Here is a 14,262-nt window from a genome sequence, read left to right as displayed (position 1 = left end):
TGCCATGTGCCGGTCTCTTCTGAAGAAAAGGGGGCGGTGGGGGTGGGGGCGCACGTCTTTAGGTTGTTTATTCCTTTCTCTCTGTCCAGTGGCAGAGAAGCCCATACTTTTGAACGCAGCTTGTTGGCTACTGTAAAAGCCCTGCTCTGAGAAAGGACCAATGAGCGCTCGGAGCCCAAACTCTTAGACACAGTTTGTGGCCAGGAGTGCTTGACATTGAGACAGCCTCCGAGTTGTAAACAAGGACGAGCCTGGGCGGGACCCCAGCCCACGCGACTTGGAGCCCTGTCCCAAGAGGCTAATCTTAAGCCCACGTTGCCCCAGATACCTGCTTCTGCTTCCTCTTCCCTGTTCTTCCCACCCTATTCCCCTCACAGCCGCGGGAACCGGTGCCAGGGAACTCCGTGGTCACCGGGTCAGGCTATTTCTGCGGGGACCGCGGCCAGGGGGGCGGGGCCCCTACCTCTTTCTCTGATCTGATTGGCGCGGCCTGGAGTTCAGGGCGCGTCTCCAAGTTCCAGTGACTCCTCCTGTTTGGGACTCGGGGGGAGAGTGCGGGGAAACAAATAAAACCTCGGGCGGCGGCGGCTGGTGGGAAGACGGGAACTTGAGTTTCAACCCACTGCATCTCCGACTCGCTGCCCAGCCTCTTCACTCCGCGGCACCCTCAAACCCTAGCCCAGGCCCGGGCGCACGAGACAGCCGGCGCACCTGCAGTCCTCGCCCAGACGCGCCGCGCCCCCTCGGAACCAGGCTCTGCTCCGAGCAGCCTTAGCCCCTCAAGCGAGCCACAGTCCCTGCAAGGCCGGGTGGGCGTCAAGATGAAGGCGGCCCGTTTCGTGCTGCGCAGCGCTGGCTCACTCAGCGGTGCCGGCCTGGTGCCCCGAGAGGTCGAGCATTTCTCGCGCTACAGCCCCTCCCCGCTGTCCATGAAGCAGCTACTGGACTTTGGTGAGAGGGGACACAGGGCCCAAGCTGGGTCCTGGGGATGGGGAACTGCCTTAACTTTCAGCCTCGGGAGAGGGAGGCTAGGATCAAGCTAAAATAACTAGGGTTCACATTGCTGCTGAGCCCTGGAGCCTCGACGACAGCACACCTTTCCTTTTCCTAGATTTGGTTACTTTCTGACAGGGGTGCCGCCAGGTCAAGGCCACCTGCAAGCCTGCCTTCACTGGATAAGGTTTGACTTCATCTGCACACTCTTCTTTCTGACCTGTTCTTCCAGTCAAATTACTTTTTGCTTTCGGTCACCGTTTAACAGTGGACTGGAAACTTTTTCCCCTCCTTCACAGCATAGTACTGTTTGGAGAAGATTCTAAATGGTATTAAATAGCCTCAAATTAATAGATTTTATTCCTTGGCCACCGGCATCCTTCCACAGGGTACATCTCTCTGCATCCCTACAGATTTGTCTATCATTATAGCTTTCCATATATTTGCATGATTGCTGAAAATATTTACACATTTGTTGCAATAATCTTATAAGGAAAGTTTCAAGGGTTTAAATGTGATATCATTGTTCTGGAAATATTACAGCTCCCACTCCAGCCTCTTATCCCCCATCTTTCATGTCCACACTCATTAAAGGATGTTGTGTTGTTGACATTGTGGTGTGACCGAATCCTGCAGTCTTTCAAAAAAGCTAAGAACTGTGGGATATTCTTACTTCTTGGAAGTGAATCCTCTTCAAAAAGAGAAGACAATAATTATCCTGTATTTGTCACTTTTTAAAAGAAAGAAGGAAAGACGAAAGGAAAGGAAGGAAAATAGGAAGACGAGATAGTCAATTAAGAAGACCATCGCCCCTGAATTATCGATTAACAGTAACCCAACTGAGAGTGAAATATAATTTTATAATATATGTGTGTTCAATATTTGATAGTTAATGCTATTTAGATATATCATTTAGACACACCTTTTTCCCAAAAACTAAATTAATTTCGTTTATTATAGGTTCAGAAAACGCATGTGAAAGAACTTCTTTTGCATTTTTGCGACAAGAATTGCCTGTGAGGCTCGCCAACATTCTGAGGGAAATTGACATCCTCCCGACCCAGTTAATAAATACCTCTTCAGTGCAATTAGTTAAAAGCTGGTAAGTGGTGAACCATATTGAAGTCTCTAGTTTTGAAACAGTTACCCGGGTATGAATTCTTATACTATGTTAACATCATAATTGGAAAACAGGTGATCTGTCTGAACGGTAATTACTTTTGAAAGATGTAGGGATTTTAAAATTAATTTAGGATAAGTTATCATTAGGGAAGCTATAAAACTATAAACAGACATTTTTACCCTGAAAAAGTCGACTAGTTTATAATAAAATTTTGAGTTCTAGGATAAATTGGAAAAATAATTGGCATGCAATTTTAATTTTCAATTATAGAAGAGTACTTTCAATAATAAGAGTTTGATATTGCAAAAGAAATCCTATGCCTAGAAACCAATTCAAATGACTACTATTGAGGGGAGGCCTAATCTTTGTCACTTACAAAGTGATTGGCAGAGTGGGCTCTGGGTTCAAATCCTGCCTCTGTCACTTCTAGTTGTGGAATCCTTGGCAAGTGTCTTAAACTCTTTATGCCATTGAATTATTATTCCCACCTCTCATTAAGGAGAGTAAAGTATATGCCTCAGAGGGATGTTTGAGTGTAATGAAATGAGATAATCCATAAAAAAAAAGAAAAAAAAACCCACTTAGGACAGCAGCTGGCACACAGCCAGCAGTCAGTAAGTGTCAGTTGTTATAATCTCATTTTATAAATGAAGATACTGATGCTTAGAGATGGTAGGTAACCCCAAACAGCAAATTTTTGGATCACAGAAGCGGGATATGCACAGGTGGCAGACATGCATGAGAGCCTTATCTTAATCCACTGACTGCACAGCCTTTTGTTCATTGATTCAAGAAATACATGTATTATATACCTATAAGACAATTACAATCTAAAACATATTCAATGTGTAGTATTTACTTTTGCAGTCAAGACTTATACTCTTCTATGAATGAATGTAGTAGAAAAAAATAAAAAGCTTTAAAAAAGTTATTTCTAAGTATTATTGCTAGAAGAAATGAAAATATTTGCCAAATAAAATAGTCAGGAAACTGAATACTGACCTGAAATAGTTAAAGAAACATTTTGCGTTAAATTTTAAGTTTGAAAGTCAAGGATTAAAAATTATAGCATTTTAAATTTTTATTATTTTCCAAATGTTCTGGAGGAAAGTTTTAATTTTGAACATAATGCTTACTTTCTCTTTTAAAATTATTTGAAAAAGTTATTCTATTTTCAGCCATTTGTATCTGACTGTTAATTTTAAAACTTAAAGCACGCCTGTTTCTTTACAGGTATATACAGAGCCTGATGGATTTGGTGGAATTCCATGAGAAAAGCCCAGATGACCAGAAAGCATTATCAGAGTAAGCTCTATGCATTAGAATAAATGTTTAAAACTTTGGTTCTTTCCAGACAAATTCCTAAGATATTTTTAGACCTAAATTAAAGGAATTCAGCTCTGAATAATAAATCACTACCCCCTTACACATGACAAGTTTTGGCTTGTTGGTTTTTTGGAAGTGAAGAATATGGCATTGAAAATGATGCTAAGTGTGAAGAAATGATGCTAAGTGTGAAGAAATGCTAAGTGTGAAGGGGACTCATTTTTGTTCCCCCTAGGGAGACCTATTTTTACTATAAATTTACTCCAATGATTAGATGTGCAGGAGGATTTACCATTACATAATTTTAATACATTTCAGTGTCATTGGAGATTAAACATTTTCTTTCAGAGTAACTGATAGTTTCTAGCTACCTAAATAAGAATCTTTTCTAAATCTGACGAGAAATTTTGAAAGTTTTTTACAATGGTATTCTAGAGTCATCTCTAGAATGATGATATTAGATATTAATCGTTAGTTTATAAAGAGAAGACTTAATACATCTAATGAATGCATTGGTTATAAGGCTAATAGTTTTACATATAAGCTAGAAACAAAATGAGTCTGTTTATGAAATTATCTCCTCTAGTGGAAGAATCTGTGGTGAGATTACTAATAAAGGACTAACGTTTTATCATTTGATTTGTTCACATGAGTAATGCAAAAAGATCTTTAGCCTTCTGTGAAGTAACCTAAGGAGTATAAGTGAATGAAATAACTTTTACTAACCATAAATATTGTGGCTTAGCTTTGTAGATACACTCATCAAAGTTCGAAATCGACACCATAATGTAGTCCCTACAATGGCACAAGGAATCATAGAGTATAAAGATGCCTGTACAGTCGACCCAGTCACCAATCAAAATCTTCAGTATTTCTTGGATCGATTTTACATGAACCGTATTTCTACTCGGATGCTGATGAACCAGCACAGTAAGTTAGCTCATCATGATCATGGTATATAGACATGGGTGTAGAATATAAGGCATACTATGACTAGATGTTTCACTAATCAGCAGGTCACATTCTCAGTGGTAGTACTAATCATTATCCTGAATTTTATAACAATATTTTGTTTTTATTTTTCAACAGTTCTTATATTTAGTGACTCACAGACAGGAAACCCAACCCACATTGGAAGCATTGATCCTAACTGTGATGTGGTAGCAGTGGTCCAAGGTATGTTCTATATTTCTGCATTTCCCTTATTGAAAATGTACACTGTATGATTGACATATCTATAATTGAGGTGACTCTGCGAATGAATTTATGTTCACAGAGTGTTCCATTTTATTTTATAAATGTTATCTTCAAGGTCCTTTCCTTTTGAGAGTCAACAGTATAAACATTCCTTTAAAATATTATTTTAAAATCCAAATATAAGTGACTAACTTGCCATATTTTATATATTGTATTTAATCTCTGAAGTGCACATATTTGTATTGTTAAAACTGCAGTGCAAACACTGTCTTAATTTTTCTTCAATAAAATATTAAAATATATTTTTATATACATAAACCTGTACTTTAGTGCATATTTTATAGTAGGGCGATACAGACACTGAAGATTAATTGAGAACTGTACTTGGCATAAATTCATTTCATTGTTATAAAAAACAACTTCTATTCCAGATGCCTTTGAGTGTTCAAGGATGCTCTGTGATCAGTATTATTTAACATCTCCAGAATTAAAGCTCACACAAGTGAATGGTAAGTTTTAAGTAAAATATATTGTAACCTATGGAAAATTCTGTATTCTCCTAATACGATTTTTTTTTGTAAATATAAAGCAACTTCTGTGTTCCTTTTTTCTCTTGCCTAGAGTTTGTACACATTTTTTTTTTTGAAGACAAGTTTCTCTTTAACTGTCTCAACTGGAAGGCTCCAATTCTGCCTATTCAGTTGCTAATGAGGATTCATAAAGAAGAATGTTTTGAACAAATAATATGGGATTAAAGTAGCAACTATTTTCCAATATCTTAGATCAAAGAAAGATTACTTGCTGTAGAATATGAGGGATAAGGAGACCAGAAGTAGGGAAGATACAGCTGTGGAAATATCCTCTTAAAGAGGTTACCCATAAGACCTGGAAACAAAAATACTTTAAATTTCACTGTAAGAAATAAGCCAGTGACAGATGCATTATTCCACTTATATGAGATGTCTAAAATAGTCACACTCACAGAAGCAGAGTGGAATGGTAGTTGTCAGGGGCTGTGAGGAAGGGGAAAATGGGGAGTGGCTATCCAACAGATATAAAGTTTCAGTTATACAAGATGGATAAATCCTAGAGTTCTGCTGTTCAACATAGTGCTTATAGTTAACGATATTGTATTGTACACTTAACATTTTGTTAAAAGGGTAGATCTCATGTTAAATGCCTTCACCCTAATACAAAAAAAAAAAATTGCACTATTGGTTTAGACTACTGTTCTGGAAGCAGAACATACTTCAAAAAGCTTCAACTCAGCTGGGTTCAGTGGCATACATCTGTAATCCCAGCATTTTGAGAGGCCGAGGTGCAAAGACTGCCTGAGCCCAGTAGTTCAAGACCAGCCCAGGCAATAAAGGGAGACACTGTCTCTACAAAAAATAAAAATTAGCCAGGCATGGTGGCACACACGTGTAGTCCCAGCTGCTCAGAAAGCTAAGGTGGAATGGTCACTTGAGACCAGGAAGGCAAGGCTGCAGTGAGCCGTGATTGTCCCACTGCACTCCAGTCCAGGTGACAGAGTGAGACCCTGTCTCAGAAAAGCAAACAAACAAAACTTCATTTCTGACAAGGTCTTCCTATACTGTCTGAATGACTGAAGTGATTACATGATGAATGAAAGGCACTATTTTCACCCCTTCCCATTCTGTTCTGGTAAATAGTTGCATCTTAAAACAGTATATTTAAATTGGAATTACTTCTTTTTTCTATTTAAAGTAAACATCTTTCTCAAGTAATATTTATACAGCAACAGTTTGTTTATGGTGAGAGTTTAAATCAAGTGGCTCAAAGAATAGCCTAACAGATTAGGGACATGCAAATGTAAGTAAACACTAAACTAAAAGTAGAAGAGCAAATAAAGAATGGAACATATCTCTGAGCATAAACAGGGTTGTTGCATAATACTAGTAGATAAACTGCTCCAACTGTTTGACAAAATAAACAGGGGCTTGTGCCAGACCTTGTGTTTTCTGATTCAAACTTTGCCAAGGCCTGGAATACTGAAGAATAATACTTTTATTTTTCTTTTATGTTTTTTTTTCTAATTTTATTTTACTTTTTATTTTTCTTTTCAAAAAGCATTAAGAGGTTTTTGTTTCTCTGTTTTCTTTATCCTCTTGGTAAAATTTGAGCATATTTAGCATATAAGATTTAATGTTTGGGTGATACAAAAAAACAAGAAAAATCAGGTGTATTATTTTACCATGCACTAAAAATATGAAAATTATAGTTAGCATTAATTTCAATATTATGCTATAAGCACAGTTTTTCCCTTCTATCTTAAAATACGTATAATTTTGACTCTGAAATTGTCCAGTACAAAAATGGTGAAAACAGAAATAATCCACAAAATCTAATTTGTAGCACTATTCTTCCACACTTACCCAACTTCATACATTTGTGGAGAAATACAAAAATTAATCATATGGAGCAAGGTGGTTCATGCCTGTCATCCCAGCAGTTTGGGAGGCTAAAGCTGGAGCATCGCTTGAGGCCAGCAGTTTCAGACTCACCTGGACAACATGGTGAGACCCCATCTCTACAAAAAAACAATTAACCAAAGAATACTATGTAGCAACTACAATAACATTTTGTACATAAGCCAGTAGTATTTACTGTTTAAGCAGGAAGGTTCTAGGGCAGGATTTGGGGAGGGAGAAGATAGAGAATATGCCAACCCTCTTGAAGTCTAAAATGTCAATCACATGAATGTGGTGGTTTATTTTAGTGAAGTATTTGTTTACAAAATCTTCATGAATTTTATTTTTCTAGGAAAATTTCCCGACCAACCAATTCACATCGTGTATGTTCCTTCTCACCTCCATCATATGCTCTTTGAACTATTTAAGGTATGATACTTCACAATAATTGAAATTTTACCTTTTAAAAAGGTTTAACAGTTATATTTTTATCTCCTTTATTATTTGCCACAAAACAGGAGCCTCAATATCTTTTCCCAAGAATGCTTCTAGTCCTCCTAGGAGAAAGTAACTACACAGTCAATGTTTGAGGAAGTACATGTAGCTCATTGTAGCATCAACACGTATTTGAGAATGCATCATACAATTCATGATGTGTCAATGCTTTAGAGCCAAGAGGAGGTTCCTATTATTTTTTCAGGTGTCCATCAAAGCACCAGTCATTTATTCATTCATTAAGAGAGGTCATTGGGGTGAATGTTTCAGTGAATGAGGCCTTGTTACCTCCACCCCCACAGGCTGATCCAACTCCAAACTCAGAGGTTCAGGTCCAGAATTCCTGTAGGTGGCATGGCCCCATTCAGAGTCCAGAATGTGCTCAGAGCAAAGTCAGTACTTCCTTCAATCATCCACTTTAAAGTGCATATGAATCACATGGGGACTTTGTTAAAGTGAAAATTTTGATTCAGGAAGTCTAGAGTTGGGTCTGAGATTCTGAATTTTGAATAAACTAAGGGGTGATGCTGCTGGTCCAAATGCACACTTTTCTTAGCAGGCCTGTTGAGCTGTCTTCTCAAACTGTAGTGTGCATTAGAATCGCCTGCAGGACTTGCTAAAACACAGATTCTTGGGCTCCACCCCAGAGATTTTGATTCTTTAGGTCTGAGAATGTGCATTTCTAACAAGCTCTCAAAGGGTACAGATGTTACTGGTCTGAGGCAGCCCGGTGCTAAGAATCAAATCCTTTCATGCGTCCTAAGATCAAATTAAATTAAGATCAAATTGAACTTAAACCAAAAAATAGAAAAACACCTTAAGCTTTTAGATGCTTCCCAAGAGTCCCCTGAATTGGAGAGAAGGCAGGCTAAAAAAAGTGAAATCTGGCTCTAATTCTGACATAACTCTTTCCGGAACTTCCCGTTTCCTAACTTATTCTAATATTACTGCTGTGAGGTATTGATTGTACTACAAACATCTGATCTACTTTATTTCACTCCAGCTAATGACTAGAACTTAATATTATATAAAAACCAGAAAGCAGAAAGCGGATAGGTGGTGAGAAAGGAAAATGGGTTAAGAAAACCAAGACTGTATCTGTATGATATTCAGCCAATAGACTGAAAACTTCTTTTAGTTTGCTCTGTGTTAAAGGACAAAGGATACTTTTTCATTGATTTGATTTATTTTTAAGTTGAATGATGCAACTCATAGAGTTATTTTGCCATCATTGGTGAAAGTTAGATGATAATCAAATGCAAACTGAAATTTAATTTAGAATTATGAACTGTCCTCTTAAATAGTAACAACCTTTTCACAGCAAGTTTTATAAAAGCCAATAAATTGGTTCAGTGATTCACTGTTCATTTGTTATGTAATAGTCTTTGGTGCTTGGATGTAAAATGTAATGGAAAGACAGAAAATGGAGAGCTAGGAAATGGACTATAAAAACCAATTTCCACATTTAAATTAAGCTTACAAATAAGAACTTGACAGCTAGCAGAATTGTTTTTCCATTAGACATTACTCCCAGGAGCTATATTACACAGTAAATGAATATTTTTCATTATACATCCTACATGACACATTCATAAATGGCTATTTACAAAGCTGTTTTACTACTAACTTAAAAAAATAGGAACTTTGAATTACCCTCCCTGTGCTACTTTTATTTTAAACATTAAAAAAAACAGATATTTATTGTCCCTCATTCCTCTGCCATTGAATTCCTTACGGTTTGGTTTCCTTTAGAATGCAATGCGGGCAACAGTTGAACACCAGGAAAATCGGCCTTCCCTTACACCAATTGAGGTGATTGTTGTCTTGGGAAAAGAAGACCTCACAATTAAGGTAACCATTCTCTGTCTTTCTTCTGGGTGTCTCTTGAGAGAATTAAATAGGGTCAATAGTAATAAAGCTCTCTGCTTTTTGCAATAGATAACAGTCATATAAGCCAGGTGCTTTTTAAATGAAGGAAAGCCATTTTTATTTAGACAAATAGACATTGTTTTTAATGTGTGGTTCTGATGACTTGTTTGTTTGTTTTAGATTTCAGACAGAGGAGGTGGTGTTCCCCTGAGAATTATTGACCGCCTCTTTAGTTATACATACTCCACTGCACCAACGCCTGTGATGGATAATTCCCGGAATGCTCCTTTGGTAAGAACAATTATTTGGCTAAATTAATCTCAGCCACCTAGTTCTAAATGTAGAGCAAGGATTGCAAGGGATTATTTAGACAAGTTCATCAATTTAGTAAAATTAGACATGAAGGATATGAGAATGCATGATAAAGTAAGCTAAAAATGGTGAAACAAGGGGTATCTGATTGGAAGTAGAAGATATTTATTTAGGTTCTAGGACATTAGTATCAGTGAGGACAGTAATTTCCTATTTGTTTGTATTTCAGTGATCGCGTACACTTCTTTACCTGATAACATCTCTCTTCTCTAGGCTGGTTTTGGTTACGGCTTGCCAATTTCTCGTCTCTATGCCAAGTACTTTCAAGGAGATCTGAATCTCTACTCTTTATCAGGATATGGAACAGATGCTATCATCTACTTAAAGGTATCCCTTGAATTCAATAGCAAAATCCTATTTCTAAAACCATTGCTGCTTTTATAGCCCTCAGTGCTATGGTCCAGAGTGAATTCCCCAAACTGAGTTAATACAAATGACCACAGGTCATTCTCTTCTGTTTCTGGGTGTGTGTACATTATTTAATATGATAACTTACCAAAGAGGAAGCTGGGCCATACTACCTGCCTCAAGTGAAGCAAAATTGCTTCCCGAGAAGTGTTAATACATTACCAAAGTTTCAGAATGAGGACATGCTAATGCAAATTTTTTAAGGCAACTCCTTTTGGCATCTATGAGAGTAGCTGTACTTTTATTTTACTTAGATTTGTGGGAAGTATATGCTAATAATGTTCCAGCCTGAAAAAATAACAAGTATCAAGATACTCAGGACCTTAAGCTGACCTTGTTAGAAATCCTGGGAAAGGAAAGCTGACTGTTCGCAAACTGTCAGTGGGGTGCCAGACATTCACTGTTTGAACTTAAAAACTTGGTGCATGTTGGCCGGTCACAGTGGCTCACGCTTGTAATCCCAGCACTTTGAGAGGCTGAGGCGGGTGGATCACGAGTTCAGTAGTTCTAGACCAGCCTGGCCAACACAGTGAAACCCATCTCTACTAAAAATACAAAAATTAGCTGGGCATGTTGGCAGGTGCCTGTAACCCCAGCTACTCAGGAAGCTGAGGCAAGAGAATCTCTTGAACTCAGGAGGCAGAGGTTGCAGTGAGCCGAGATGGTGCCCCTGCACTCCAGCCTGGGGCAACAGAGCTAGACTCCATTTAAAAAAAATAATAAATAAAACTTGGTGCATGTTTTTCTGTTTCTGGTAAAGCCTCAATTTCTTTGTTAAGAGCACTGTCTTGATTCTGTTCATCATTTGCCAACTATTTCAACTGAAAATATATTTACAGATATTAACAACTAAAACATTAAACTTTCAGGCTCCCATTTTTTGCACTGGAATTACTTGCCAAATGGCCTTTGATCACCTGAAACAGTTAATGTATTCACTTCTTAAGTGAGCAAAAGCCTTCAAACTATTGAGAAAGAGCAATAGACTGAGTGCAGACACCAGTGTGCTCTTATTACTGTATCAATTAAATGAATGTATTTGAGTGTTTGGATACTTACCTCTGAATGTATTTTGAATAATAACTTCAAGTGCAAATTATGCCATGCATAATGTCTTTGGTCTCATGTTTTTCCCCCCTTTTCTTTTAGGCTTTGTCTTCTGAGTCTATAGAAAAACTTCCAGTCTTTAACATGTCAGCCTTCAAACATTATCAGATGAGCTCTGAGGCTGATGACTGGTGTATCCCAAGCAGGGAACCAAAGAACCTGGCAAAAGAAGCGGCCATGTGAAGAGGGACACTCAAGACACTTTATGGGATCAAAGTGGGTCTGCACCAGTGCTGCTTCCTGAATGTTTGTGTGTGAACCCTTGTTTCCTCCAAAACAAACAACAGCAACGAAAACTCCTTAATCAGAACACTGATCCAATGAGGATTGGAGCTTGTTTCTGTGACCCAGGAGAACTTAGTGCAAGACTACAGGAGTTAACAGATGGTCAGCTCCTTATTTTTTTATGTAGAATAACTCATGAGTTTATATAAAATCCCAAAGAAATAAGCCTCAGTTTTCCATCTGTTTTTGATAACAAGAATGAGAAAGGGAGTGAGCGTGAAGATGGCAGTTAGCAGTTTCAATAGACTAATATTTTAGGCCTCTTGTTCACATCAAAAGATATTGGTGTCAGAATACCAGCATTTTCCTGCCATGCAAAGGATTAAAACTTAGTTTACACTATGTGGTTAGAAATGTATGTAAATGTACATTTTGAACATATTTATGTGCTCTGGAAGGAAAGGCTGGTGACTAAAATAAGGTTTACGCTGAAAGAGGAGGAATTTTATTCAAAGCATTCAAACATTTTATTCAAATGTTTCAAAATTCAAAACATTTTATTCAAGGTTGCAGTGAAGGCATCAACTTATGTAAAATCTCAGAAGGAAGGCTCCTCTGATAAAAACACAGCTCCTTTATTATGCTGCTTTTCCTGTTTACTTTACACACTAAGTGAACACTTATTGTCAGGTGCCTGGTCTTGAGTGAATTGTTAGATGTGCACTGAACTCAGGATGTTGGGGATTGGAGAGAGAATTGCCAAAGTAACGGCAAAAATATCTCTTACTTTGCTTTGCTTATAAATAAGTCAGCAGATTGGAAAAACTAGTGTTAGTGAAAGAAATCACATGTTCAGAGCCTAACTCAGTAAGAAGGGCTTTTCTCTATCCTGAAATGATGGTAATCCAAAGCCATCCATTTTCTAGGCTTAAAAGATATATTTTTGATATATTTAATTATATTCTGTACACTCCAGCATTAGTATGTCTATTTAAAAATTTCTAATTTGCAAGTGACTCAAGAACATTAGAATTTAAGTACCTTTTAGAGTGATTTTTTAAAACAAATAGCCTGGACGTAAGAGATTCTCATGTGAGCATGCTTTCATTTGTGAATCATTGTGACTGAGAGCTAATGAATGACACCTGAAATGCATATGGTATTTTTTGCGAGAGTTAAGGTATAATTTGAAGGTTGGCAGGCAGTGGCACTGAATACTCTTAGAGAAGAAGGAAGGGAAAAATGAAAGAAGGCAGGAAGGAAAGAAAGGATATAGGTAGAGAGGGAAGCAGAAGGCAGGCACTTTTCTATTTTCCCCACAAATTATTTCAAAAAAAGTCTGTATTTTCATGCATGTGTCATTGGCAAGAGGAAGAGCTGGTGTTTTTGAAAGCAGCATGGATTCTTTAAATGGCTCTCACTCTTACAAGATAGTAGGCTTTTATGAGATAAACTTATCTGTGTCAATTAACATTTAAACTGGCATATAGAAAAAAAGGAGGATTTTCTGCATTGTAAAATAATCAGTATGGTTTATATGTTGAATTTGACATTTGTGTGTAATTTTGTGGTGGCCTAGTGTTGTGGTGCTTCTGGTAATGGTAATAGAAGCTCAACTATTTTTTTGTGGATTTCAGATTTTATCATCAGAAGTCCTAGACAGTAACATTTCTTAATGGTGGGAGTCCAGCTCGCATTTCTGATTATACAAAACAGTTTGCAGCAGGTTATTTGTCATTTCAGTTTTTTACTGAAATTTGAGCTAAACATTTTTACATGTAAATACTTGTATTTACCAAAGATTTAAATCAGTTGATTAATTAATTAACCTAAACACTGTGAACTATCTTTAAAACACTAGAAAAAAGAAACGTTAGTATCTCAATTACATTAACGGTGCAAATGGACTTTGATAAAATAGAAATAATCTACATTGGTATTTGTGAAATCTGTGGAAGAGCTTTAGGGTTTCTAGTAGAAGGATACTGAATACTCAGGCCCACTTAAATTATTAATGTATACATTGTGTTTTTGTCTTTATGCTATGTACAGAGAAATGTGATAATTTTTTATAATAAATATTTTTTATGATAATAGAAGACATTGTCTTTTAAAGTTCTTTTCTCGCTTTACCTCAAGGTACTAAGAATTTGAGTTAAGATAACACAGTATAATGGTGTGTTTGCCTATAAATTTGTATACAATAATCATTTTTGCAATGCATATGTTCTCTGCATATTTCTGTAAATTTAAGGTTTCATTTTATGTCTGAGTTTGCATACAAACAATGGAGTACCAAAATAATTAGATAACTTAGGTTCCCAATGACTTCTGGATTAAATGTCAGAGTAATAATAAGGTGGAAATAGGATAGAAATTACTAAGTTAAATTGTGGTATGTATTATCTTTGCTCTCTTTAGTGCTTTTCTTTACTATTTTAATCCTACTTTATCATTAGACAACATCCTTTGCCCACCTTCCTAATGCCCTTATTGGCAAGGTTCTACAAATGGGTGGCTGGGGTGGGAAGGAGGGAAGGGAAGGAGGGAAGAAAAGGAGGAAAATAGATTAGAATTAAATGATAACAGTGGAATGAGTTTGCCATAACTAAATTATAAATCTTGTCAAAATAATCATATTTGAATAAAAAATGCCATTAGCCTAAGGCATTAGACCCTAAAAATCCTATAGTAAGGTTGACATTTTACTAAAAT

At 37.1% G+C, this 14,262-nt stretch overlaps 1 protein-coding gene across 1 annotated transcript; it reads left to right on the top strand.

The window, feature by feature from the left end:
- The first annotated feature begins 217 nt into the window (after nucleotides 1-217).
- On the top strand, nucleotides 218-13,643 carry PDK4 (pyruvate dehydrogenase kinase 4). The gene is made up of 11 exons (XM_050782934.1): nucleotides 218-951; nucleotides 1,954-2,095; nucleotides 3,350-3,421; nucleotides 4,188-4,372; nucleotides 4,532-4,618; nucleotides 5,071-5,148; nucleotides 7,424-7,500; nucleotides 9,319-9,417; nucleotides 9,616-9,726; nucleotides 10,021-10,134; nucleotides 11,365-13,643. Exons 1-11 carry the CDS (start codon nucleotides 822-824, stop codon nucleotides 11,503-11,505), a joined length of 1,236 nt encoding a protein of 411 aa, XP_050638891.1. The 5' UTR covers nucleotides 218-821; the 3' UTR covers nucleotides 11,506-13,643.
- Nucleotides 13,644-14,262: the final 619 nt, after the last annotated feature.

Source organism: Macaca thibetana, chromosome 3 (assembly GCF_024542745.1).
Source record: "Macaca thibetana thibetana isolate TM-01 chromosome 3, ASM2454274v1, whole genome shotgun sequence".
NCBI classification, from domain to species: domain Eukaryota; kingdom Metazoa; phylum Chordata; class Mammalia; order Primates; family Cercopithecidae; genus Macaca; species Macaca thibetana.
Note: the sequence above shows the minus strand (reverse complement) of the source record. Positions and strands in the feature narration are given on the sequence as shown.

What these genes read in the sequence shown, in the direction of transcription:
- PDK4 (XM_050782934.1), top strand. Translation starts at nt 822, where the DNA reads ATGAAGGCGGCCCGTTTCGTGCTGCGCAGCGCTGGCTCACTCAGCGGT. An exon ending in GACCAGAAAGCATTATCAGA is followed by an intron (nt 3,422 to 4,187) that starts GTAAGCTCTATG and finishes ATTGTGGCTTAG; the next exon opens with CTTTGTAGATACACTCATCA. An exon ending in AAAGCTCACACAAGTGAATG is followed by an intron (nt 5,149 to 7,423) that starts GTAAGTTTTAAG and finishes TTATTTTTCTAG; the next exon opens with GAAAATTTCCCGACCAACCA.